The sequence below is a fragment of the Nymphaea colorata genome, chromosome 2 (genome assembly GCF_008831285.2).
Source record: "Nymphaea colorata isolate Beijing-Zhang1983 chromosome 2, ASM883128v2, whole genome shotgun sequence".
NCBI lineage: Eukaryota > Viridiplantae > Streptophyta > Magnoliopsida > Nymphaeales > Nymphaeaceae > Nymphaea > Nymphaea colorata.
In genome coordinates, this window is record NC_045139.1 from 885928 (window position 1) to 910999 (window position 25072).

At 40.5% G+C, this 25072-nt stretch overlaps 3 protein-coding genes and 1 non-coding gene across 7 annotated transcripts; 1 reads left to right on the forward strand and 3 right to left on the reverse strand.

Annotated features, from left to right (window-relative positions):
• Positions 1–360: 360 nt before the first annotated feature.
• LOC116249419 (U6 spliceosomal RNA) lies at positions 361–461 on the reverse strand. Its single transcript, XR_004171184.1, has one exon. It is a non-coding gene; the product is annotated as a U6 spliceosomal RNA (small nuclear RNA).
• A 1608-nt stretch (positions 462–2069) lies between these two features.
• LOC116248558 (uncharacterized) lies at positions 2070–8504 on the forward strand. Of its 4 annotated transcripts, none has more exons than XM_031621422.1 (7): positions 2070–2229; positions 4181–4440; positions 5132–5205; positions 5934–6036; positions 6807–7355; positions 7493–7830; positions 8008–8504. In XM_031621422.1, the coding sequence occupies exons 2-7, from the start codon at positions 4284–4286 to the stop codon at positions 8164–8166; spliced, it is 1380 nt and encodes a 459-aa protein (XP_031477282.1). In that variant the 5' UTR covers positions 2070–2229; positions 4181–4283; the 3' UTR covers positions 8167–8504. The 4 variants fall into 4 exon arrangements, with proteins under 4 accessions (XP_031477282.1, XP_031477280.1, XP_031477281.1 ...); XM_031621420.1 differs by having other exon boundaries at positions 4240–4440; XM_031621421.1 differs by having other exon boundaries at positions 4257–4440.
• Positions 8505–9646: 1142 nt separating this feature from the next.
• Positions 9647–12109, reverse strand: LOC116249235 (serine carboxypeptidase-like 50). Its single transcript, XM_031622450.2, has one exon. It carries the CDS (start codon positions 12067–12069, stop codon positions 10714–10716), a length of 1356 nt encoding a protein of 451 aa, XP_031478310.1. The 5' UTR covers positions 12070–12109; the 3' UTR covers positions 9647–10713.
• Positions 12110–14948: 2839 nt separating this feature from the next.
• On the reverse strand, positions 14949–22005 carry LOC116247803 (mitogen-activated protein kinase 10-like). The gene is made up of 10 exons (XM_031620125.2): positions 21402–22005; positions 19729–20137; positions 19380–19507; positions 19195–19254; positions 17385–17534; positions 17120–17275; positions 16677–16888; positions 16481–16582; positions 16103–16275; positions 14949–15810 (listed from the first exon to the last, which is right to left on the reverse strand). The coding sequence occupies exons 1-10, from the start codon at positions 21426–21428 to the stop codon at positions 15377–15379; spliced, it is 1851 nt and encodes a 616-aa protein (XP_031475985.1). The 5' UTR covers positions 21429–22005; the 3' UTR covers positions 14949–15376.
• Positions 22006–25072: the final 3067 nt, after the last annotated feature.

The following is a 25072-nucleotide window of genomic DNA, read 5'->3' on the forward strand; positions in this document are numbered from 1 at the left end:
TCAAGTGCCATGTAAAGTTGTCTTCTTGTTCTCCCTGGGTTGGGTACGCTTGGGTTGTCTGGGGTTCTCTTCTTTCTCATTTGTCATAACAAAGAAACCTCATCAACAGCTTGTTCATGTTCAGGTGCTGCCTGAGAGCGAAGATGTAGTTATTGTGTTGGCTTGGCTCTTACTAATTTCTTTATGTACATTCACTATCTCATATCTATATCATCCATATAAAGTGCAATTTCAAACAGTCAAAAAGCCAATAGAAAAACTCTTCGTGGAGCCTGCTTATGGAGTGGAGCCACAAGCTAAGCTGGGCTTCCCTTTGAGTAAATGAGCCAACCCAAATAAGCCCAGTTTGATTCATTCGGCTTGCTTACCCACCTTTTTTCTCGATTTGTGTGTTTTCCTTGTGCAGGGTCCATGCTAATCTTCTCTGTATCATTCCAATTTATGGATGTCTCCTAAAAGATGCTTGTTTACCCACTTTACATGCTACCAGAGACACCAGGATTCTTTCGTCTCCTGTCCTCGTGAGCAGGATTGCACCTGCTAGATCCACAGCGATTCCTGTCCACAAATCAGAGCAATTTCTCTCGTCCGAGTCCTAAGTGAACTGACATATTTACGACGGTAACAAAGTTATGATTTGTGTGAACATATATATACCAGTTTCAGTTGTCATTTTTTTCATAAAATTCAACACAATAAATTTACAAAATGTAAAAATTCAAAAAACTGCATAACTTTTTCACATATAATAAATCCATACTCAATTTTTAAAAATGAACAAGCAAGTGCTTGATTTTTTAGAGAAATTTGCAAAGGGCTGCCTCCCAGATAAAGTATCAGTCGTTGATATGAAATATAAAAATCTCTCTCCTGAAGACGAAAATATTTTTTTCTTGGCCAAGGAAGAAGTGATTTTGCCATTTTGTATCAAGATATTTGCTACGAATAGTTGATTCTTTGAGTACTTTTCTCAAAGTTAACAATCACAAAATACCATTTTCGCAAACCAAGTGAAGCAAAGCTGCATTGCAAGTGCTTGGCCTGTTTCCCAGCTTTATCTATGGCATCAACGTACCATTTAACAAATCTATGCAAGTTTTTGCTGTGAAACACTTGCTTGATGTTGTTTGGCTTGACCGAGCTTAATTTATGACTTGGAGGAAGACTAACGTAGTGCAATTCCAAGCAAATTAGGAGACTTGTCGTGTTCTCAACAGGATAAAGAAACTTCAACCCTAGTACCATCACTATTGCCTCATGACCAGTCGAGGAGCCAAGTTTTTTCCAAGGGCCCGTTTGAATAGCTGGAACTTTGCTGTTGAGGTAGAACAAAAGTCCAGATTATGTGGAAAGTTTTATCACGAAACACCTGCGAAACTAAACACCCGGGACTTTCCTTGTACTTTTCTCCCAGCAATAAAGTTCCACAAAAATAGTTGGAACTTTATTCTTGAGCTTTTTTTTTTTTTTAAACCATTGAACTTTTTTTAATTTATTATTGTTGAACTATTGTTAGAAACAAATGGTATTTAGGTTCTATGGACAAGCAAACATGATATTAAAATACCCAAAACAAAAGTTCTAGAAAATCAAACAAATGAGGGCATATAAAATCATGATATTAAAGTTTTGATCTGCAAAAACTTAGGGGGGAGGTGCGGCCATAACCCTTGCCATGAGGGACGAAATAAAACTGAGAAGGAGCTAGTACCCTTACAGGTTAACCCATTTCTTAGCTACTTAATGGAAGATGGACCCATTAATGGTACCTTAAGAAAGAATTTAGGTCCACATTCTCGACCCTGAGAATCACCTGAAACCAGCCGATTGTAGAGAGAGAGAGAGAGAGAGAGAGTCAACGAGTCAATGGGCGCCGCGGTACTGAATTCTGTCAATCATCGTCTGCCACGTGGTCATAGAATGACTTGTCATGATGACGTATGCAGGTCGAGACACGTGTTCGACCCCCACAGAGGCGATCGTAGGCGCGCGGATCGCATCGGAGCCGTCGATGTTCGAGCATTACCGCGTCATCAAAACGTTGGTAGGAAGACTCTTTTATTGAGGGAGGGAGGGAGAGGAAGAGGGAGAGAGATCCTTCGGGTTGTGGGGAGGACCAAAATTTTCTTCCCTCCCTCCGTCTTTCAGTGGATTGACAAATCGAACGAAGCACTTGGCGTACGGGAGAGAAGGCGAGCACCAGCTTCCTCTTTCCTTTTGAATTTTGAGGTAGTCGGATTCTTTTCAGTTGATTCTTTCTTTCTTCTTCTTCTTCTCCTGCTGCTGCTGCTGCTTCAAGCTTTCGACTTTTCTTGGTTTGACTTTTTCTTAGTTCAGTTCCTGTCTTTCTTAGTTTGTCGTTGGTACGTTTTTTGCGCTTCTGTAATTAATCTTTTTGTTGTTTCTTTGGTTGCGAAATTGGGGTTTTCTTGGTTTACTTGATCTTCTGCGTCGTTGGGTTTTCGTCTATCTCTTGTTCTTTAAATCGGTTTCTTCTAGTAGGCGGTTCTTTTTTGATGGCGACTCTATGTGGCTCCTTCGCTCTTGATTAAGTGGATGACTTGCTTGGTCGAAATTTTGACCCTCAGGGTGTCGGATTTTGGAACTTGGTGGGTTTGGGTTTGTGCTTTTGAGGGTAGGGAATATGGCCTTTTGAAGACGGTAGGTTGTGGGTGCGGCTCTGTTAGTGCAGAATAAGGGTTGAGCTTTCCAAGCGGGTTGATCGGAATCATCGGATCGTCTTCGCCTTTGTGACCTTTGGTAAACCAAGTAGTTGTGCTTGTCTGTCTTTGAAACCCAGAGAGACGTTATGCGGCTGAGTTGTGGACTGGAATGTTGCTAGACGAGGCAGAGATATGGATTTGTGCTTTTCCGGAGCTCAATTTACCTAAATATTTTGAGCGCTTTCTGTTTTCCTTCTTCCCCTGGTTTCGTAAGAGAAACTTGTGGTTGCGGATCTTTCAGACGAGGAGTAGGCTCTTGGATGGACAGACGTAGCGATAATAGAAATCATCCATATACGAGCTAAACATATTATGCTATTTAGTTACTATGGCCATCAATAAGCGTCATAAAAAATATTGAGAGGACCAACCAAAGAAGTAAGAAAAATGGGATTTGTTCATAAGCTGTCTAAACTGCTATCTCATATCAGTGTAAATCTCGTTGGGCCGAGATGAACGGTTAGATGTTAGATCATCCTTCTAAATTTCTAATGAAAGTAAATTAGTGAAAGAAGCATATCTTCAGAGGATTCTTGTCGTTGTGCTTTTCCTGCCTAAGCTTTTCTTGACTACATTGATTCCCATCTCGTGATGCCTGATAACTAAGTACTTGAGGTCAGTCAGTTTCACCTACAGTTTCGGTAAATGCAGGTCAAAGGGTAGTCAACATTCGTGAGAGAAATATGTATTTCGAGTTACAAAATCTGCTCCTTATGGCTTAGGGAACCTTGATAACGAGCCTAGTTCCCTCCAGAACTTCTAAGCAATAATAATGTAAGCAGCCAGTAACCTAACAGAAATAGAATGCTACTTTGAAATTTGAATTATATTGCATATTTGCAAATACTAGGTAAATTGGACCATGCTTTCTGTTGTTGCCTCCAGACGTTAATAGAATTTATTGGGTTTATCTACTTACTGGATTTATTATCACTTGAATTATATTAATCATGTCGTCAAGTGGATATCTGCCCCTGCAAGGTTGTTAGTTGAATTTCATGACTTGTTTGCACAAGGTTTCATATTTTTCGGGGGTTTTCCACATTGTATTGTATTGTTAGAGTTATATTTTTCAACATTGGCCTTTAGTGTTTTTTCTGGTTTTGAGCTCATTTAGAGGATATATAGCAAAACATTTTAGAATGCCGTGATAAAACAAAAAATGAATGATGTCAGATTAATATTCTGATTTTAACAGAATAACTTTATTCTACAAAAGTTCATTTGAAGGAGATTCAGCTTTTTAAATTCCTATGCTTTTCAGTTGGATCCAAGGGATTCATGGTTATTTTACTGGGAGAAAGTCATTGCTGACATTATTGCACTGTTGGGGAATATGTGTGCCTCTTACAGTTTTTTATTTTTGAACGGATGGGACTACTTGTATTTCTTTATGCTGCCTTGTTTCTGTAGTTGCTTTTGTATAATATCTCTGTTTCTTTGTACTGCTTCTGTAGTGTTAATCATTCTTGAAGTTAGAGAAACATCAATGATCAAACTGTCTTGATATTCCCAGATGAATTTTTTGACTAGGAAGATGCTGTCTGAGAGTATTTGAAAATGAAGACCAAACAAGATAGAAACTTGACGAGGAAAAGAAGTGGTGTTCACCCATGCTGTCAATCAAATAAAATTGCTAAGGATTCTCAGTGTGAATCAAAGATATGTTGCCAAGCTGTAGAATTAGAGGCTTCTTCAATTGAAGATAATTCGGCTGGTAAGTTGCCATCCTTTTCTCTGGCTGGCTACCTTTTTCTCATAAGCATAAAACTTTACAGGTTGCTGTCTCTGTTTCTTGGAGGTGAAAGGAATTCATTTCTTGTCTTCATTTTTGGAGTAGACTTAAAAAATTCCCTGATTTCTTATTAACTTGTATTAAATTGCCAGACTGTTATTATTGAATTAATTTGTTAACGGCTGAAATTTAAGGAAAAATTGGTACTGTAATTGTTATCTTGAACATATTAGAGTCCAATAAAATGGCTTCATCGCCCTATTTCTTTTTATGGAAAAAAAGGGCTGGCGGTTTATCTTAATGGATGGGGAAATTATTTAAGCTTATGAAAATTTTTGGGCACAATGACAGTAACACAGAAAATGGTGTTCATATGTGAAAGGTGGCGAACTATCAGACCTTTTATAGTTTATGTTTCTTTGTATATTTCTTTAAAGAAGCTGTAGTTTGTATAATAGACTACTGAACATGGGGGCATTTTGAGTTTGTAACTTTGTACTAGCTTTAAATTCTGGACATTTTCCATATTCTTCACTTTAATAATTGAATGTGGAAAAAAGGACCTTCAATATTATAAGATCTACGTTTCATAATAGCAGCTGACACTTAGTGGATTTTCGATGTTGGACTACTCTGATAAATTTGTTTCCATTTGATCATCTGTTTATTGCAGTTCCACTTATTGCAGCTCGTTGCAATGACAGCAACCATGCTGAAGCCGTTGACCATGCCAGCTGTTCTGCTAATGTGAGTACAGGGTGTAATAGGATTTAGTATAGTTTATCTCTTTCCTTGTTTTATATGGTCTAATGAGCCTAGATCTAGTTGAGTTGAGTCAGTGGGTTACACTAATCAGCATTACAGGGTGTAATAGGATTTAGTATAGTTTATCTCTTTCCTTGTTTTGTATGGTCTAATGAGCCTAGATCTAGTTGAGTTGAGTCAGTGGGTTACACTAATCAGCATCAACACAAGTTTGTGGCAGACCATAGATTCACTTGGTTATGACTTGATCTCTGAAGGCTTAGTCACCTTAGTGTGCTATATTATTTTCATGAAACAAGGAACTTTATGCATACTGGAAATGCAGCTAATTGTATTTGCTTATTCAGAACTGAGTCAAAAATCATCCTTGAGAAAATAATTGGTGGATGTGTTCATTGTTGTATTTCTTGCCTGTTTAATCAAGTGATTCGTTGATTTACTATATGGTGTAGTTGAAAATTCAAAATTTTGCATTCTATTAACTTAAGCAAGTTTGTTTACTTGCTCTAAATGGTTGAGTTTGCCTTTCGCATCATGCATGGTGGACATCTAATGGTTCAGTGGGACGACTCAAAAGTTAGGCCTGTGGAGAGCCTTTCATGGAATGCTTATGTTATTTCACATTATTGAAGTTGCATCTTTATTTTTGTCTGCTGTTCTGGCTCATTCACGTATATGTTCTTGTTGTAATTTTGTCATCTTCCTTGCAGGAGCTGTCACCAAACACATGCTCATATTTATTGGAGACTATCTTTTCTCCACCATTGGAGCCCAAGGAATTTCAATGTCAACAGCTTGTTTATAGTCGTGCTGGTATAGTGAGCTAAACTTGTTTTCTTGCTTTAGTTTTTTGTTTCATGTTATTCATTTTCTTTGTGCTCTCTCTCTCTCTTTCCACACACACAAACAAAAAAAAGCGCCCCCCCCCCCCCAACACACACACACACACACTATATTTTCTGTACAGTGGGTGCTGTCTCTTGGTTATAGAGAGAGAAATTGCATAGGACACTAATGGTTGTGAGAGATGTCTTTGAGCTCTAGACATGCATAGAGAAACAAAATTTTATTGAATATATGTGAACGAAATGATGATACAAAATATTTTCTCATCATAGAGTTCTCTGCAAAATTATCTACCAGTTATTAGTGTAGGCTGGGTCCCAAGTGATGTTAATGTAGGGGTCAAATGGTCAAGCCCAAACAGCTGACTGGCTGATTCCATATTCATGAAGCATAGCTTTAGCAGGCAACTTGTGAACCCCATTCTTTACAGATAGTTAATCAGTTTCATGATTGGCGCATTGCTGTCTCTGTCAGAGTTTCTGTGACATATTTTGACAGTCTTTTACCTTTGGCAAATGGATCACTTAAAGAAGAAACCATATATCAGGAAAAAAGAGTGTAGTAGGTGATAATCATATGCATCAGTAGTTTCAGTACCATAATGTGCTTGATCTGCTTACAGGTGTTACCTGTTCTTGGTTCTTGATTTTCTGTCATGTGTTTTTTTGCAGTTGCCCCATTTTTTTTATCTGAACTGTAGGCTGATTAAACTGAGTGGTTTTTCTCTATTTTGGCAGTTCAAGACATTGAAAATCCTGCCGTGCCAGATTTGATTTCTGACGAAAGTGATGATAGCAGTAGCAGCTCTTGTGATGATAAGAATTGTAATTCAGAAAGCTTTCATGTTGCTGATGGGAGTGCCATTAGCTTATCTGCTGCTGAGGATCTTGGGTCAGACGGGACCCTTATGTCTAATTCTTGTCTTGATTATGAATGTATCCATCCAGAGATGATATTTGATGCAACTGAGAGATGCATGATACTTCCATTCTTGGAAGAGACTGCTGAAAACAATAACTTTGATTATGCTGGATCCGTTGAAGATGCTATGCTGAACTCTGATGATGGATGTTTGTTTCTGGCAATTCACCAGGGCAAACCATCTCAGCAGAAATTAGGTTATAAAAGCAGTTACGAGGACCTTGATGATACAGAATATTTTGACCCACAGTTATTTATTGGGAACTCTTTGGAGATCTCTGAGGCAGTTCCTTCTTATCTACCCATATTGATGCCAAAACAATCACGTAAAAGGAAGCCTATAACTCTTGTTCTTGACTTGGATGGTAAGGGTCTGTCTCTTCAAGAGTAATGTGTTTCCTGAATGTCTCTTCGACGGTATTATTTGTGCTTGAAAGTTTATTGCTTTCTGAAACTTTGGATGTTTACTCTAGAGAGTTGACTGCATCTATTTTCTGTTCAGAAACACTTGTCCACTCTTCCCTGGAGCATTGTCCTGATGCAGATTTCACCTTTCCTGTTTTCTTCAACATGAAAGAGCACACAGTCTATGTTCGACGAAGGCCCCACCTCCACACATTTCTGGAAAGAGTAGCAGAGATGTTTGAGGTCATTATCTTCACAGCCAGTCAAAGCATGTATGCAGAGCAGCTGCTGAATATATTAGATCCTGACCAAAAGATTATTTCTGAGCGTGTCTACCGGGACTCTTGTATATTTTCAGAAGGCAGTTACATGAAGGACCTGACAATTTTGGGACGTGACCTGGCAAAAGTTGCAATAATTGATAATTCCCCACAGGTTTTCTCCTGATCTTTAATCCAAAAATCTTGAATTTTATCTCTTGGTCTTTGGACCAATGTTTTCGATTTTACATGTGCGCATATGATGTGGAGGAACATTGGGGTGCTGTGGTCGATCTTCAGATACATCAATATATTCCTGGGGACTAAGCATCTCTTTTTTCAATGATTCCAGGTTTTCCAATTGCAAGTCAACAATGGAATTCCTATTGAAAGCTGGTTTGATGACCCGACAGATTCTGAATTACTGTCTTTACTTCCCTTCCTTGAGACACTTGCCTCTGCTGATGATGTACGGCCTATCATTGCAAAAAGATTTGGCACTCAAGGCTGATGAACTTCTATATGATCTGTTTTCTTACTGGTTATATACCAGCCTATCTCCTCAATTCTTACACCCTTTAATCCCCAGGGGCCAATAACTCAGTTGGAGAACAAGTCCGTAACGCTTGCTGTCCTTATGAAGCTAATTCAGCTTACCTATCATCCTATTCTCTACCTGCCTTCAGCTGATTGTGGAGGGTCATTCTGACAGTTCCCTTGCAATAAACCGGTTTGGCGATTTGGTTGCTGAAATTGTTGGCAGTGGGATGTAATTTTATGTCATAGTAGAAAACTAGAGTTGCCTGTACATGAGAAATTTTGCTGGTAATAAAATTAATTGTTTGCTTACTTTGCACATGTTTGTTAGCCATACAAATTCCACTGCCACCACCATCAAATTTCACCTTTCTAGGGTGCTGTACACTCTGTATATTTTTCTTGGTGAACTGACTGATACAAAGAGTCCATGCGGCAGTGACTGAATGAATTCATTTATTGTGACTGCTTAACTTTGGAAAGGAGGCAGCCTCTAGTGCTGTTGTACACCATGATGTCATGCGTTCGTTTAGTAGTTTTTAAGCAGCACTCGAGTAGAAAGAAGTGTCTTTCGTTTGTTGTTGTGCACACCCTTGTGATCCAACGTCGCCTGGTGGTCAAACAATTCAAAACGAAACTTGATTGATATATTTTGCTCCATTGTGTTTATTTATGTCATCCATTAACGATATGTACAAACTTCTGAGTTGAGAGGGTAGTTCCATGTGATGATAATGCTTCCCAATGATTTGTTAATGCAGTGGATGGTGTTCTGCCTTGTTTGAATGAATGTCTAGACATCATAACATGGGTGGACGTGGATTAGGCATCCGTAGCATAACCACAAGGTTTTTATGTCTATTTTGATTGTATCAGTAATATTATGTCATCTTCGTGGGCTTACTTTGTTCTGCTGTAATGTCACTGAAATTCCTGTCTTCGACTAGACCTCACCCGACTGCCATTGCAGATTTTGGGATTCCCTGTGGAAGAGAATAATCTCATGATGGATTGATCATTTCAACAGAGCAATGTCTACACTATAAAATTTAAAATCATGTAAAGAAATAGTTACCAACATGAGGAACATCTGAAATATGAAAAAGTAAATAATCGTTAATGGCATTGTCAATAATGACAGTCTTATAGTCACGTAAAATACGTGAAAGCAGTTACATATCATCGGAATCCATAATAAGGGTGTATGTCTAAAATCGGAAGATATATAGTGACTCTAGGGGCGCGTGTGGGGAGTTTTTTCTGCCTGGAACTTGAGGGATGGTCGTATTTAAAACCTGAATCTAAGAACGGCATGTCGGTTGTTGATAAAATGAACGGAAGAGGTTACACGTTCTTGTATGTTCAACTCACTGAAGGGCATTTGTGCAGAATGGCAGATGTATCATCGATGTCCGACAATTCTTTTGGCAATTTCGACCTCTTGGAATTCGTCGTGACATAGAATACATAACATAGCAACCAAGATAAGATATGAACTCACACACATGCGTGCACACGCGCACACACACACACAGAGAGAGAGAGAGAGAGAGAGAGCGGTATGCAAAGCATGAGGGCGATGTGAACATCGTCCCAAAGTTGATAGCAGAAAGAAGCATATAAGCAGTTAACATCCTTGAAGAGCCGGTTGCTATGCCCCTTCCAAGCCCGCCAGTAGTAGTAGATGAGCAATGAATGCTAAGTGAAGAATCAAAACCAGGACAATGAAGAGAGGGTGAGCCAAACAGTAACTAAGATATCTCGAAAGGAGGGCAAGTGACAAAAAGGTGCTAACAGGTTTCGGCAACAGAGGTGCAAGGGAGGCAGGTCTGACGTTACTCGCGGATGCCTTTTTGCCACTGGCCCTTTCTTTCGAAATATTTTAGCCATTGTTTGGCCAACTATCACCTCCTTTCTTATCGATCGATCTAACCCCGTCAGCTGCTTCTTTTTTCTTCTCCATCTTCAATATTCCGGATTTGGCTCTTCACATGGCATTCCTGGCTCGTCTGCTGCCGGTGATACGTCCAAAAAGAACGAAACTGAGTCTTCAGAGAAATTCGCTGCTTGTTTGTTCCTTTCTACTATCGGCTCATGATCATATCACCCCACTTGGCTGGCGGTTGGTTCCGACTACAATTTACTCTCTCTTTCCCTCCCTCCCTCCCTCCCTCCCTTTTTGCAAGCTCTCTTCTTTTCTTGTTTCCGGCATAACATAGCAACCAAGCAAAATGACTAGATCATTTCCTAGTGTACACGCATATAAATAATAGCGTGCGGTAATTGGCATAAGTTGAATCACCATTGTCCCCGTAAAAAAAAGGAGCTCCTATCCTTTGCAGCCTTACCATCTTTAAGCTGAACGCATAACATAGCAACCAAGCAAAATCGCTACATGGTTTCCAAATATACATGCATAAAAACCAAGTCGGATCACCAATATCTACCCAAAAAGCCAAGGTACTGAAAAAATGGAAAACTTAATCTGCCTGATTGAGTCATGGTCTCCTTGAACGTGCTTTCAGATGGCCTTCCGAATCCCTGCCGCATCTTCATCATCTCCAAAGTAGCCTTCCTCTAACACCCATTCCTCAATCATGGATTGAGAATGCAGTCCCTGGTCAGCAGGGACTAGGTGTCCTGCACCAGCGACAACAACATGGCTCAGTTTCCCCCATCTCTGAACAGACCCACTGAATTCTCCCTCCACCTTCCACACTTTCCTCTTTGCCATCAAAAACCACTTCAGTCCCTCCCAGTTCATCTTTTCGATCCAAGCTTCAGTCGAGACAACGCCGTCCCTCAGGTCGAAAAGCCCTTGGTATAGCAGAACTCTTACCTTCGCAACTAGCGTTTCAACCATAAACTTCACACTTTTCATCACATCTTCATGCAAGACAAAGCTTACCAAGTCACTGCACTCCTCAAAGACGATATCCATTTTGGCACCAAGTGCCTGTTTGACAGTTTCATTTCCTAGGAAATCTACTATCATCTTTGTCTCATAAGGCCTTGTCCTCCTCAAGTCATAGAGTGTAGGTAACCCACTCGCACTCTGAAGAAAATGTAGAACCTGGTTTCTAGTATCTGTTGCTTCACGCCATTTTTGGAGTTTAATCCGTTCCACAGTAGAAATTTGAAGTTTCTCCAACTCGAACTTCTGCTCAGCATTGATCAGACCTGAGAAATATGCAGATGCAGCGTGTGTTGTTACTTGAACTTCGGGATCCGTCAAGCCGTTGCCGATCGCAACTCCCTGGAGATTTATCTGGCGAGATGGCTTCACCTTTCGGTTCTTGTTCAAGACATAGTACCCAAATGCCGGAACGTACTTCCCCGCATAACTCTCGCCCGTGATGTACAGGGGGCGAGACTGGAACCCCGGGTTTGTCGAGAGGAAGTACTGGAAAGCAATATAGAGATGCCGGGAGACGGACTTCTGATTGGTGGGAATCTCAGATTGATTTGCAGCGATGCTGAAGCCCGTTCCGATCGGGTTGTCGAGGAACAGGAGGCCGAAGCGACGATTCCAGGAGTGGGGATTTGGCTGGAGGTCTGGGTTGTCGGCGGAGAACTTCCACGGGCCGAGCTCGAAGAAGTTTCCGATCATGGAGGAGCATCCAGGCCCACCTTGGAGCCAGATGAGAAGTGGGGTCTGGGAGGTGTTGGCAGAGGAAGGCTGGATGGCTTCATAGAAAGTGAAGAAGATGGCTGATCCTGTGGTTTTGTTGATTGGTAGGTAGCCGGACTTTGTGGGCAGTGCTTCCTTGGGGAGTACAGCAGTAGCAGCGGCTACAGAGAACGGATGAAGATGAAAGAGAAGCAATATGGTGAGGAGTTGGCGAACCTTGATAAGCTCCATGGCCATCGGTGGCATAGCTGCAGTTTAGCTGCTGGAAGGTCTTGCTTGGAGGATTAAAGGCATTCACGGTGAAGAATTCACCAGCTCCCAATGTGCATCCGACAAAAGTCTTAATGGAGACAGCTGCAAAAGACAAACTACATAATGACGCTGTCGAGCGTATATAAATACTAGCTAAGGAAAATATAAAGATGTAAATAGATGTTTTACAAAATGAACTGTTTTCCAGCGGCTCTAATTTTTTATGAAATAACAAAATGCTGTTCTTTTTTCATCTGAACATTGGTTTTCTGTGTGGTTTTCTTGGTTAAATGAAAACTTCAGAAACTGACTAATGGTTCTGCAATTTTTTTGTTAAAAAGATAATATGTTAAAATAAGGGCTGAGGTTTCAGGAAGCAGCGAACAGTGAACAGGAAAAAGAGAAATCCAATTTAAAGCAGATCTCACTGTAACTACAGTATGGAGGACTGGAGCATGGTAAGAATGCATGTGAAAGCCTGTTTAAAACCTTGCGATATTTTCAATGACCATATAATTGTCGAAAGAAAACTGGTATTGCAAATTGCAACAGTCAATCTTGAGACAGATTTCTTTCTTCTTAGATGGCGGGGGGACTAGTGTTCTGGCCGTGGTGATTTAACCTCATACAGTCGGCCCCTCTACAAGTTTAAAACTTTGATTAGCCTTTTGACACTGAACTAAGCAAGTATTAAACTAGCCAGACAAGGAGATGTTATATGAAGTTGTTGCTGGGTCATCTGTGCCATCAATGGTAAATCATGGCTAATTACGAAATTTATCACAGAAGAATTATGAATTCTGAACTAGTAAGGAAATTGTTCAAAAGGAGATGCCCCACTGACAGAGTTTGAAGTAGATGAAGTATTCTAGTATTGGTAATCTCTTAAAGTTGAAAGAGAAGACTCTCAAGCATTTCTGGTGTATTCGTTTTCAAAATGAAACATGAGCTGTGGTGGTACAAGGCCAAATTTGAAGATGTTGTAGTCGGGACATGTACAGCACTGATGCACGTCTGGTATAATTGCAAGGAATTTTTTTTTTTTGAAACAGAAGAAACATGACTTGCTTCGGCTGAAATTTCAGGACTGGATGCGGGTGGGATCTGGCCAAACAACAATATTGATGCTCGCTGCCGCATCAAAATCAATACTGTCGTGAGATGTCTTCATCTAAGCTCTTATGCAGTATGTACAATAATTCATCCTGCAGGCCGAATACTGAAAGCCACAGCGTGGAGGAAAGAAGGCATTTTCCTTTCACCCTAAACCAGTATATGCATGAGGAGCTCCTGATGTCTGCTGTCACAGGTCTTGGGTCAATAGTAACATCTGCTGAATTGTCAGATTTCAGAAACCAACTTGTATACTCATTGTTTTGTTGACTCTTTTCCGTACGTAATGCTGAGTTAATAAAAGGGTAGGGGCCATCCCTCTCCAGCAAGTGTCCATCGTTTTCCCCTAGATGTCACTTTCTCGAGAAGAAAAAGTACTTCCTCTCTCTTAGAATCAAAGGAGATGAGCACTGGTTACTTGGTTCCACCATGAACAGGATCCATTAAAGACTGTAAAGGTAGTCTTTCTTGAGGAAGGCTTCCGATAAGTTTTCTCATCTCATGGGACCATAACCAATAATGCAAGGGGCTGGGGAAATGACAAAGGCACAGAGCTGTTAAGGATCAGGTTTGTGTCCAATGCACGACAGGATCCAACTTGATCCAAGCTAGAGCCAAGTTTCTGGCTGTAGGAATCACAAATTTCATGCCATTTATAATTTTCCCCTCAGTATTGAGTGAGGTTGGGTTCTGGGTGCAATTTTACTTCAATATTTGACATGACCCAGCTGCTTTGAGTGCTTTATGTCCACATATTTCACATAAATATATGTTCTAAGTACTTGAAATGGGTAAATTTGGGAGCTTGTTCTTTACCCATTATGTATGTGGGTCAGGTCGTGGAACCGGACGACAACCTTGAACCGGCAACAGTCGAACTTGACAGCTCCAGCAGGTAAACACATGTTGCTGCGATGACTGGCTTCAGGCTGGGCAAGAGCTGAAATTTCAGAGCTGAGGCCCGAAGAAGACTTGGCTGGCATGCTGGTTGTGGCTTGGAAGAGCTGATGTAGGTTAAGAAGTCTGGGCAGAATCCTGCTGAATGTAAAGTTTAAAGCAAAAGTAGGACATTGTTGAATGTAATGTTTAATTAGAGATGGCGGGACAGGCTTTGCTGAATGTAAAGTCTTATTTGTACATCTTGGAGTCGAGGGGGATTTGTAGGGCTTCACTGTTATTCCTATGAGCAGTGGTGCAGGCAAATGTGGTTTGTGTTGGCAATTGCCCACCCAGATTACATGTTGGTACTTTATATTATTTAGTCAACAATTTGTTTATTTACATATATTGGTGCTCCTTAACAAAAAAGCTTTTTTGATCCACCACAGTGGATGAGAGTCACGGCAGAGGATGAAATGTTGGATCTGCATGTCAGATACATGGGCCGGCCGGCTTGAGCCAAGCCTCTTGTGAAAAGAACACAACATGCTCCTTTGCACATAGGTCCAATGAATGGGGGGGCCAAGAGCTGAAACTCAACCCCCAACTTGCCTTCCAATTGACGAATATTGACAAGCCTCACAACTTTTGGACGTCCTTGTGGCAGATGGGAGAGTACACCCTACTATGGAACCTTGGCTTGAGACCTCTAAGTTGCCCCTACCGAAAACGAAGTTCCTGGCCATATTAGATGCTGACTCAGAAGAAGCAACGTTTGCTGTCTCATGTTCTAGCCGTTCCTTGATGCAAAATGAAGTCCGCAACATTTTTATGAACAGATTCTTGAAAAGACCAACGAGAGAGAGAGAGAGAGAGAGAGAGATCAAAAATCACCAAGTGAATTTTGATTGGAAATGGACTCGAAAATATAATTTGAATACAGTTCGTTATACACATGTATGATTCTGCCTTGCTCTCTAGACTCCAACGTGTGAAAGGTAGGCAGAAGGAGCACAACAGGGTTACCAGCAGGCAGCAGCCACGAAGGCAGCAGAGAGGGAGGCAGCAACCTTGGTTTTGAGCATTGGCGCCGTGAGAATGCTAGCCGCTTCGGGGTGATGAACAGAATCTCCATTTATTGGGCTACAGCATGGATGCTGCTGTCTTCTGTTCCTCAAGTCCCAGCAAAATAAAAAGTTGAAAACTAACGATGCGACTAAAGGTTGAGGTGTCCATTCGTCACTGGATGAAGCTCACAGTTGCACCCTGTACTTCAGAATACGAGAATTCCTCCCCATCAAGAGAATCCTCAGTACATCCTTGACATGCCATACTGAACGGCACCCATTTTCCGAGAACTAGCTGCAGCCACTCCATTGAACTGGGATTTGGCATGTAAATAGTTTGCATCTGCCATTGTTCGATCCTCCCCAGCCTCAGCCTTTGGAACACGTGAAAGGTAGAAAGGTGATGAATTCATGTCTATTGCTATATGCTCTGCGACTTTGGTGGCACCATTATTTGGTATACATGGAGGCTTGGCAGCATTGTATTCCTTTTCTGTCTGCACAGTCTTCTCACAATGGTCCGACCTCCCAACCTTTTGGAAACCAGAATAAGAGGCTGGACCAGAATACTGGGGAGGCAGAACAGCACCCCTCATCAGTCTTCTAAGGTCGTAGGCATCCTTTGGACCTCCATTTTCATAGGGTACAACTGGTCCAACAACTTTCCCAGGTTTAGCTGCAGCATCAAAATAAAGTTTAGGATCCTGCAACAATCATGATGCAAAAATCTTGAAGCCTGCTATACGAAAAGTCGATTTTATCTTTCAGCTGTTCTAATATCCAGAATCTTGCTTGTATAGATACGGAGTTTTTATTCTGTAGATCATCCATGTCCTCTGTTGCACTATTTTCATGTTATTTTTCTCATTTACAAAATTGGCATCCTACCTGTGCTAGTCCTGCACTGTAGCAACCATACATGTTATCTATAGGCTACCCAAGGCTGCCTGATAGGATGAATCATTTACCTTGTGTGATCCTTTGTGGGGCCTGTGAAGTTCTTGAAAAGATAGCAGACATGCGAGCTGCTTCTGTGGAGACTTTCGAAGCAGCATCTTGGCTGTCAACACACCGATCTCTATATGAAGAAACAGGTACCTGTTCCTTTGGAGCAATCGAAGCAGAATGGACAATAGTTGACCTACAGGCAAAATAAAGCAAATCAAATCAATTGTATCTAAAAGAGAAAAAACATACAACAAAAAATGTGGCTTCATTACAAGATGCAACAAGAAAGCAGATATATAATAATAATAATAACAAAAGAAAACAAGATCCTGAAGGAAATCATTTTTCCATTTTCTAACAATTTTTTCCCAAGAAAAGACGTGAATTAACCTGCATACCTTGGGAGAGAGACATGTTTCCTTTCTAAAGGAATTACAGGGCCACTTTTACCACCATTTTCTTCAAGATGAGCAAATTGCCTCTTGAATTGGTCGACAGCACTAAAATAGGAAATTCAAGAATCAGGATTGATCATAACATAATTCATAGCAGAAGCTTAGACCAGAAAAAGAGAAAGGAAAAGGATGAGAGAACCTAGGATACAGAAAGGTTGTTCTTTCAGTTCCATTCATATAGTCCTTGAGTAGTTGAGGGTGGTATTCCAGGATCTCACGGAAGATAAGCTCTCGAACGTCATCTTTTGTCATTCTACGTCTTTCAAATTCAAACTCCATCTTTGTGATTGGCTGACAAGATGGCTCTCTTTCTACTCTGGCTAGGCCCTTAAAATAAGGATCTGCTAAAGCCTGACCAGACACAGATGCGTCAACATTGTTATTAAAAAATAAAAAATCAGCATAGAGGCCTACTACCAAAAGTGCTGTTATCACATGAGAACCAGGAGGACCCACAATTTGGAACATCCAGACAGGGGGAGGTATCACATATAACAAGCATCTATCTACTTGAAATGGAAGTAGTATTTTGATATATTATGCAATAACTAAAAGGTGATTTGAGTAGAGGCATCAGCATACCTCTTCCGCAGTTGGCCGGTCCTTGGGATCAAAAGCTAACAATCTTTCCAGTAGTTTGAGCGCCAGTGGATCAGCATTCGGGAACTTCTGTGAGAAAGGCACAGGATGCTTTTTCCTCATGCTGGTTAAGTACCTTCGTGCCTTCTCATTGCGAACCTGCAACCTCAAACCAGATAACAGTTCAAGAATTAAATCACACGATTTTGCTTCAACACAACATAAGAATAAATATTATAGTTTCAATTTTCAATATTCAATTACATACCCGAGATATAGTGTCCAAGGAAGGAGTCCCAAGCAGATCCGTTATCAAGTCCAGCTGGTGAACAACATTTTTTCCAGGAAAAAGTGGCTTCCCTGTTAAAACCTCAGCAAATATGCAACCTATGCTCCAAATATCAATGGCAGGCGTGTACTGCAAGTCAACAAAGGATGTAATTAGTTGGCAGAACAAATATGGCGAAATTACATATGCAGTGATAAAACATATGCTGACCAAATCGAGGACCAATCTCAATACAGGTACCTGAATGAGACAGGAATCTCAACTTGGAGAAGGATTCAATATTCCATCCTGAACAAGCATTTTTTGATCACTAGCAACTTAGAGTTTAATGGAAAAGAGTCGATGTATCTATTAGACAGTAACACAGCATATAGACAAGGACTTAATGATAAATAAGATTTTCATCTGGCATGATCATGGTGTCCCCAGCCTCACAAATAAGAGTCATCGAAGAGAAGAAAAGAAAATTTTAGTATGGTAGTAACTAGGTTGATGCTAATGTTGATAATAGTAATCTATTATATGGTCCTATTATCCTCGTGTGGCTAAAATAGAAACAAGTAAATTCACTTTTTAGTAGATGAATAAAATCTGGTTTGCTTCAAATGTATCAGAATGTGCCATTCAAGAAACTCATTTAGAGCGACTTAAATAAATTTTCTACATGATTTCATAACTTCAATCCCAATAATAGTGAACCACTCATCAGTTTTCAGCCTACACCCCCACTTCCTCAAATCATGGAGCAAACAAGTTCATGGTCTGCAAGCTAGTCTTAAATGATTGACAGGAGAACCTGTTAGACAGTCTTCATACACATTTAAAAAGAGAATACAGACAAGTGAAATCGTTTGTTACTTTGTTCAATACCGCTAAGAAGGTTGTCGCTTACTAATGAATCTGTGTTCTGTACAAACATACCAGAGGTCCAGAACTCAATCCCATGCCAAGTGTGTGGGAGCATAATTACTAACCACCCAACCAATGGTGTCTTAGTGGTAAAAGCTATATGAAAAAAATTGTATATGACACCCTTTTATAATTCACATGCAAAACATTATATACACGCACATATAAAGGTCTTGGAAAAAAACCACTCTCTCATCATTTAATGTGTTATTTATTTTGTTATTGGGGCCTCATGCACTTTAATCTAAATCTTTCTATATATCCACTACCATAAATTGATTATGCATCTGATTATTGCATCCACAGAGAAATGCTAAAAGAATAGGTCAACAAACGAGCATGATGTAAGGGAGACTAAGGATTGTCCTTCCATAGCAATTCTGCAAATCGCATTCGCAGACTCAAAGACTAATAGCAAACTTAATTGATCAGAAACCAAAAAATGGAATCGACATCACCTTTTGCATCTCTAGCCAACGTTATATAGGGAAGACACCTAGCCCTTCTTACTCTTATCTCGCTGAGAATATCTATGCTCAAACGACCTAATGCCTCTACATTCAACTAAGAAGGGAATCAAATAATTTGAATAAAACCATATTCAACAAGTAAATTGACATTTAGACTTCTAAAGCTGTTCAATTTGTTTAATATTTGGACAATGTTTCTCACAGTACTCGTAAGACAAAAAGCAGATATCTGCAGACCTAGAAATTCCTCTCAGACAGGATGCAATTGAAACACCAATGCTTATATGATACATACTGCTAAGCAAACTTCCATGCCACAAATTTCCATGCTTTAAACAAAGACATAAAAAATGTCACCATAGGCTATCAAAATATGTACTTCGAGTAAGAAATGGGAATGGAACCCATACTTTGGAGAAAAATGATCCACACAGCTCTGGAGCTCTATACCATCTTGTTGCAACATAATCCTGCCCAAGAGTTTAAAAACGAAAGGAAATGAAACGAAGTTGTAATAATCAATTGCGAAATGTAGCTAAGGAAAAGAAAGGTAAACACTGATGCAACAAATGCAATTACAGGATTAAATATATACCGTCCAGAATATTGTTGTCGGAGTGTCATTAAATGCAACTCGAGCCAAGCCAAAGTCACAAATTTTTAACTTGCAGTTTGCATTTGCCAGTATATTCTTTGGCTTCAAATCTCGATGATAGACGTTTGCTACATTAAGAGGAACAAAACATATAAGATACCCATGAATGGAGGAGGTACACACAAAAGCTCATGTTCCAGAAGAAACCATGGCAAGAATGTTGGTTCATTTAACATAAATTGAAACGCTAAGTCAACATTGAGCTCAACTGATTCATAAAGGGATTGTTGGCATAACGTGTCATTCTCATTACTCTTTAAGAAAACGAAAAAAATAAATAACTGCATACCCGTATGGATGTATTTCAGTGCACGAAGCAACTGATATAGAAAGAACTGATAGTGTTCCTTGGTTAAGTCATCGTTTGCTTTTATAACCTGATGGAGATCAGACTCCATAAGCTCAAAAACGACAAAGATATCCTTAAAATCCCTTCTTGATGGGGGCAACATGATGTGCTTAATTTCAACAATATCAGGATGACGAAGAAGCCTAAGCAGCTTGATCTCCCGCAGAATGCGTGTTGCATCAGAGATGTGCTCAAAAATGTCATGTATCTTCTTTATTGCCACTTTCTCCCCTGTATGAGTGTCAATGGCAGAACATACGACGCCATAGCTTCCCTTCCCAATGACTTCTTGAATCCTGTACCTGTTGGCGTCTCCATATTCTGTGAAGAAGTCCATCTCAGTGGCGCTCTGAAAGCAATAAGGAGCAAACAGTCAGGCCAACGGTGAAGCAAGCCACAACTAGCCACCAATTGCTCGTTCACGCCCTTAGCGGAACAACAAAACAAGCAAATAAGGCAATTACAGGGGACAGTTCCACAAAACAGCAAAGACCGCACAAAGAAACATAACCAGAGATACATGAACAAGTGCTTTCAACGGACCAGGTCAATACCATATACATCATCAGTGACATCAGCTACTGTTGGCGACCTGGTGAGGACTTTAGACCACTACAGGCAATTAGTTAATTCGGAATCCTATGGTGCAAGAACCAATTATGACCCGACAAAAAGAGGCAACTGCAATACTTTGCATAAACGAAGGGAGCCGTATAAGAGCAATCCGACTGAGAAAAGAGAAAAGTTATCCGAAGGGCAAATAACACCATTCTTTGGCACAGCACAATGATGAGATTTCAAGTTAGTGCAACGACTTTTTTCTGCCTAAGCAAAAGAAATGGTGCCGGTATCACTGAAAAGAGAATGTCACAATAAAGAACCATAAGTGGTAGTCCTTGCATCAGAGTAACAAGAAAGGCTGAAAAAACTACCCTTCTCGACAACAGGCAAATGAGATAAAAGACAAAGGAAAAAAAAGTAAGAGTTAGGTAGGAAAATCCGATGACCCAAGTAATACGACAATGATCCATAGCAGCAAGGAAAGCCAAAAGGAAGGAGCAGTTCTTCGAAAGTAAATGTCCTTGTTAGAAAACCAATTGGAAAAAAGGTACGGTTTGCGAACCATTTTTAAGAAAACTCTGATTCAATTTAACCGAAAAAGCCAGAAAAGGCACAATGACGCAAAAGCATAGTGGTAGTGCAAATCGGGAATCCTGAAAAAAGAAAAGGAAAGGCTGTACAAGTTCTTTAAAAGGATTCTTGCCTCAAAAATAAAAAAAATCCTATGGATAAGAAGAATCAAATACCAAAACTACAAATTCTTTTCCGCTAAAGCACCCTGTGGCTAAGAAGCAAACAGATGCGGAGGATTGTGCCAAGACTTATCAGATCCACCATAGCATACCTAAAAAAAAGAAAAGGCTAGGGCATATCCACACTAGAAAACAACTCCAACTACGAGCACAACCAAGAATTGTGCACACCCACCAATCTCCAAGCTCTGATCACGCCGGATCCGAGCAAATAAACGACAGAAAAAAAAAATTCCGGCCAAACGCAAACCAAACTCCACAACGACTCCCCATTTGTTAAAAAACAACGGAGAAACTCACTTTCTTCCTCTGATCTTGCTGCTGCATTGTGCCCAACCTACTGAACTCAATCTTTCTACTCCCCCAAGTTCTCCCACCTCAGAATGCGAACCAAAACACGACAAGAAACAATAATTCAACGGCCAGAACGACCACTCAGCCGCATTTCCCCCAGCGTCCCCTGCTCCGTATGAAAAAACCGCAGTTGCTCTTCACATGCGACAAGTTATCCACCAAGATCGCAAGCAGAACCAGACCACTCATGCAACTGTCCAAGCAAACGTCATCCTGAGAGCCAAAAACTCGGGCAGCAGCAGTCACGGAAAAGATTCCTGCCTCCAGGCCCATCCCGGCCTCGTTCTCCTGAGATTTCTCGACATCTCTAATTACACTTCCCTCCACATTTCACCAAACTTGCCGACGATTCCACGTACTCAGAGGAACCCCACAAGAAACAAACCACAGGCCCTCAGAAACAGCCGAGAAAGGGAAAAAGAGATCGAAATGAGGAGTTGGTATCTTCTTCTTCTTCTAGCAGAGGGAAGGGGGACGGGGTGAAGAAGATGAAGAGAGAGAGAGAGAGACAGAGAGGGAGAGAAAAAGACCCTTAAATCTAGGGCACCCCCACTCTGTATGCACGCTTCTTTTTTCCCCCTGATTTTAACTCTTTGAAATGTGGAAATAATCGTCGTCCCCATAAATGACCTTTTTGCCCTAAACAGTCTTGAAAACAACGGCTAGTGCGACTGTGGGAACCGGTCATCTCTAAACGTTTTCGACTCAATCTAAAGACTCGGGATGCCGCGATTGACTCGGTCCATTTCAACACAAAAGGGAGTCGATCATGAGCTCCCTACGCCCAAGAACGCCGTGGCCCGTGCTGCTTTTCGGCTGGATCAGGACCGAGCCCAGTCTCGTGTGGGTGGGCTTCGTTTCAAACTCCGATTTGTATCGGATCATACCTTTGATTCCGAATTGAAATTATAATAGAGTCTCACCTATGTTTAGGTGGTTTTGCCTTTAATAGCAAGGTGCCGCCATTGACTCGGTCCATTTCGACACAAAAGGGAGTCGATCATGACCTCACTACGCCCAAGAAGAACGCCGTGGCCCGTGCTGCTTTTTGGCTGGATCACGACCGAGCCCAGGCTCGTGTGGGTGGGCTTCGTTTCAAACTCCGACTCGTATCGGATCGTACCTTATACTCCGAATCGGAAGATTAATCGAGTCTCAGCCACGTTTAGGTAGCTTTGCCTTTAATGGCGAGGGCACTTTGGGAATTAAGCGTCGGTGGAGTACGCATACGGCGTACTTATCGAGGGGTCCGAACGGGGCGGGGCCGCATGGAGGCCTACACGTATACGGTTTTGTAGCCGTTGGGCCCCCGCGTGTGGGCTGGACTATGACAGCTCGGCTCGGCTCGGCTCGGCTTAATGCGCTTGCCTATCGAAGCCGGCTCGCGATTTTGGATAAGATAAAAATCCAACCGTGGTGGCGTCCCTTTAGAACCCTGCGGATGAAGAAAATCACGAGAAGGCCAGCCGCCTCGTGGTGCGTGGATCACTCCCTGAACTCGTGGCTGTAGAAAGGTCAACTTCTAAAAGGTTTTCCCGGGAAGGAGTTTCTCACCTGAGACTCTGTTTGTTTCACACGTTTTCCTACCACAAAATCTCACTCCGCACTAATATGTAAATTATTGTTATAGGGCTAAAAGTAAAAAAATTTGTTGGTGCCCAAAGTTAGCATGGGCATAATTGTCATTTTCAAAACTTAACAACAACCTATAAATATGCCCATAACATATGAAACTATTACTATTATTATTATTGCGGTTGTTATTATTATCTCTTAAACTGCGGTTTATGCACAAAAAACATGTTTTTCTACCATGTTTATCATTAATATAGATTAATTTATTGCCGGCGTTTTTCTTCTCTTTGATCAACCGGTGTTATCTTTGATATAATAATTTGCAGCATTCTCACCAAACACGTTGCTTTCACACTACAGGCGATTCGCCACCGACAGGAACCTCATCTTCATAGTCTCCAAGCAAGGGCATTTCGGTCATTTCAATCTGCATTTCTGTTCTTCACATGTTTCTTTTTTTTTTTTCTATTTTCCTTTCTGACTGGCGGTTTCGGCACGTGATTTTTTAATGGAGAGTGGGTTTTATTTTACCCTGGAGGAAGTTTCCTACCTACCTCATGCAGAGGGGGGTATTTGAAAATTTTATTTGTTTTTTCAGTACTAGACCGGCACATTGGATTCTAAATAAGGGCATTATGGGAATGAAAAATATTCTATCTCTATATTAGATTACGTCGGCACCACACGCCATTACCTACCGGAAGTTGGGATTTGATGTCTTCATGAAGACCGCCGACCTATTGTTTTTTTCTTTTTTTAGCCTTTTTTAGATAGACCGACACTTTGGGTTTCTTGACAATATTATATTGTTAAAACTGCAAAGAGTTTTACAAGTTCATATTATTCCGAGTTTAGGGAAGAATGCTATTTCAAAAATTTCACAAGAACATAATTTATATTAATGCTAAAAATTATTGGTTGAATTGTCACGTTTTTCATGTATCCTTATCAATCGAGAATGTTATTTGCAGTTATTGTTGTAATTAAAGTTAAAAATAACTAAATATAATTAATATGCCATAACTCAAAGTTTACACAATATTATCACATTTTTGTCATGTTATTGCTAGTAAGAGCGTGTTTGGAACCCTGAGACATTCTGTCTAAGACACTATCAAGGTGCGTTTCCTACCCGTGGATTTAAGGTAGGTCCACGCTTGTTTTACATGTAACGTGGATTTGAGATACATGTTGCTGAGATATTTTGTCTGTTTAAGAAGGTCCCACCAAACGTGGATTTGGCGTGAAGATGTCTCATTTCTCAAGGCATAGATTGGTAATCCACTTTGTCATAGCTCATTTCTCATAGTTTGGTTGGATCGGTTTATCATGTTGGTATCCAGATCTAGAACCGGATTGGTCTTACCTGTGGTAGAGTTCAGTTAAATCAGCATGTCACAGGCAGAGAAAAGTTTGGGCAGATCCAGGTCCGATGAAAAATCTAATCCAATGACAGACCCAATTTTAAATTCCTCCATTGTTGGTACAAATAATAGACACTGAAAGCATATCATAGTCAACCGCGAGTTGCAACTGATGTGAGAGTTTTGCGATTTTTGTTGGAATTGAATATATATATATATATATATATATAGTAGAGAGAGAGAGGGGTTTTTGTTGAGCATAAATGTCCTTTTGTAAAGTTTTCAGCTGAAGTCTAACATGTTCTCAATAATTGATAGAAGATTGTCATATTTCTGACCAAGTTTGCAAATTGAGCAAAAATCTAATGATTCCTTGTTTACTGGATTAATGAACATCTTTGTTAAACTTCAAATGGTGTTTGAGCAGCAATAAGATTTCACATCTAAAAAGATGGCAGAACTTTGCCATAAGGACTTTCTTGTGTTCCAATTCAAATCATTGATGAGATACAAACGGTTCTTTGTTTGGCAAGAGTCTGGATTTCTTGTCTCCCAGTGAGAAATATACCGTGATTTGGCGTCCCGCCAAGGAAAGCAATTCCCAACATTTCTTTTGCTGATTTATGTGATTTTTTGGGTCTTTAAGCATGTTTATTTTAATTAAGTTGAATTTTTTGT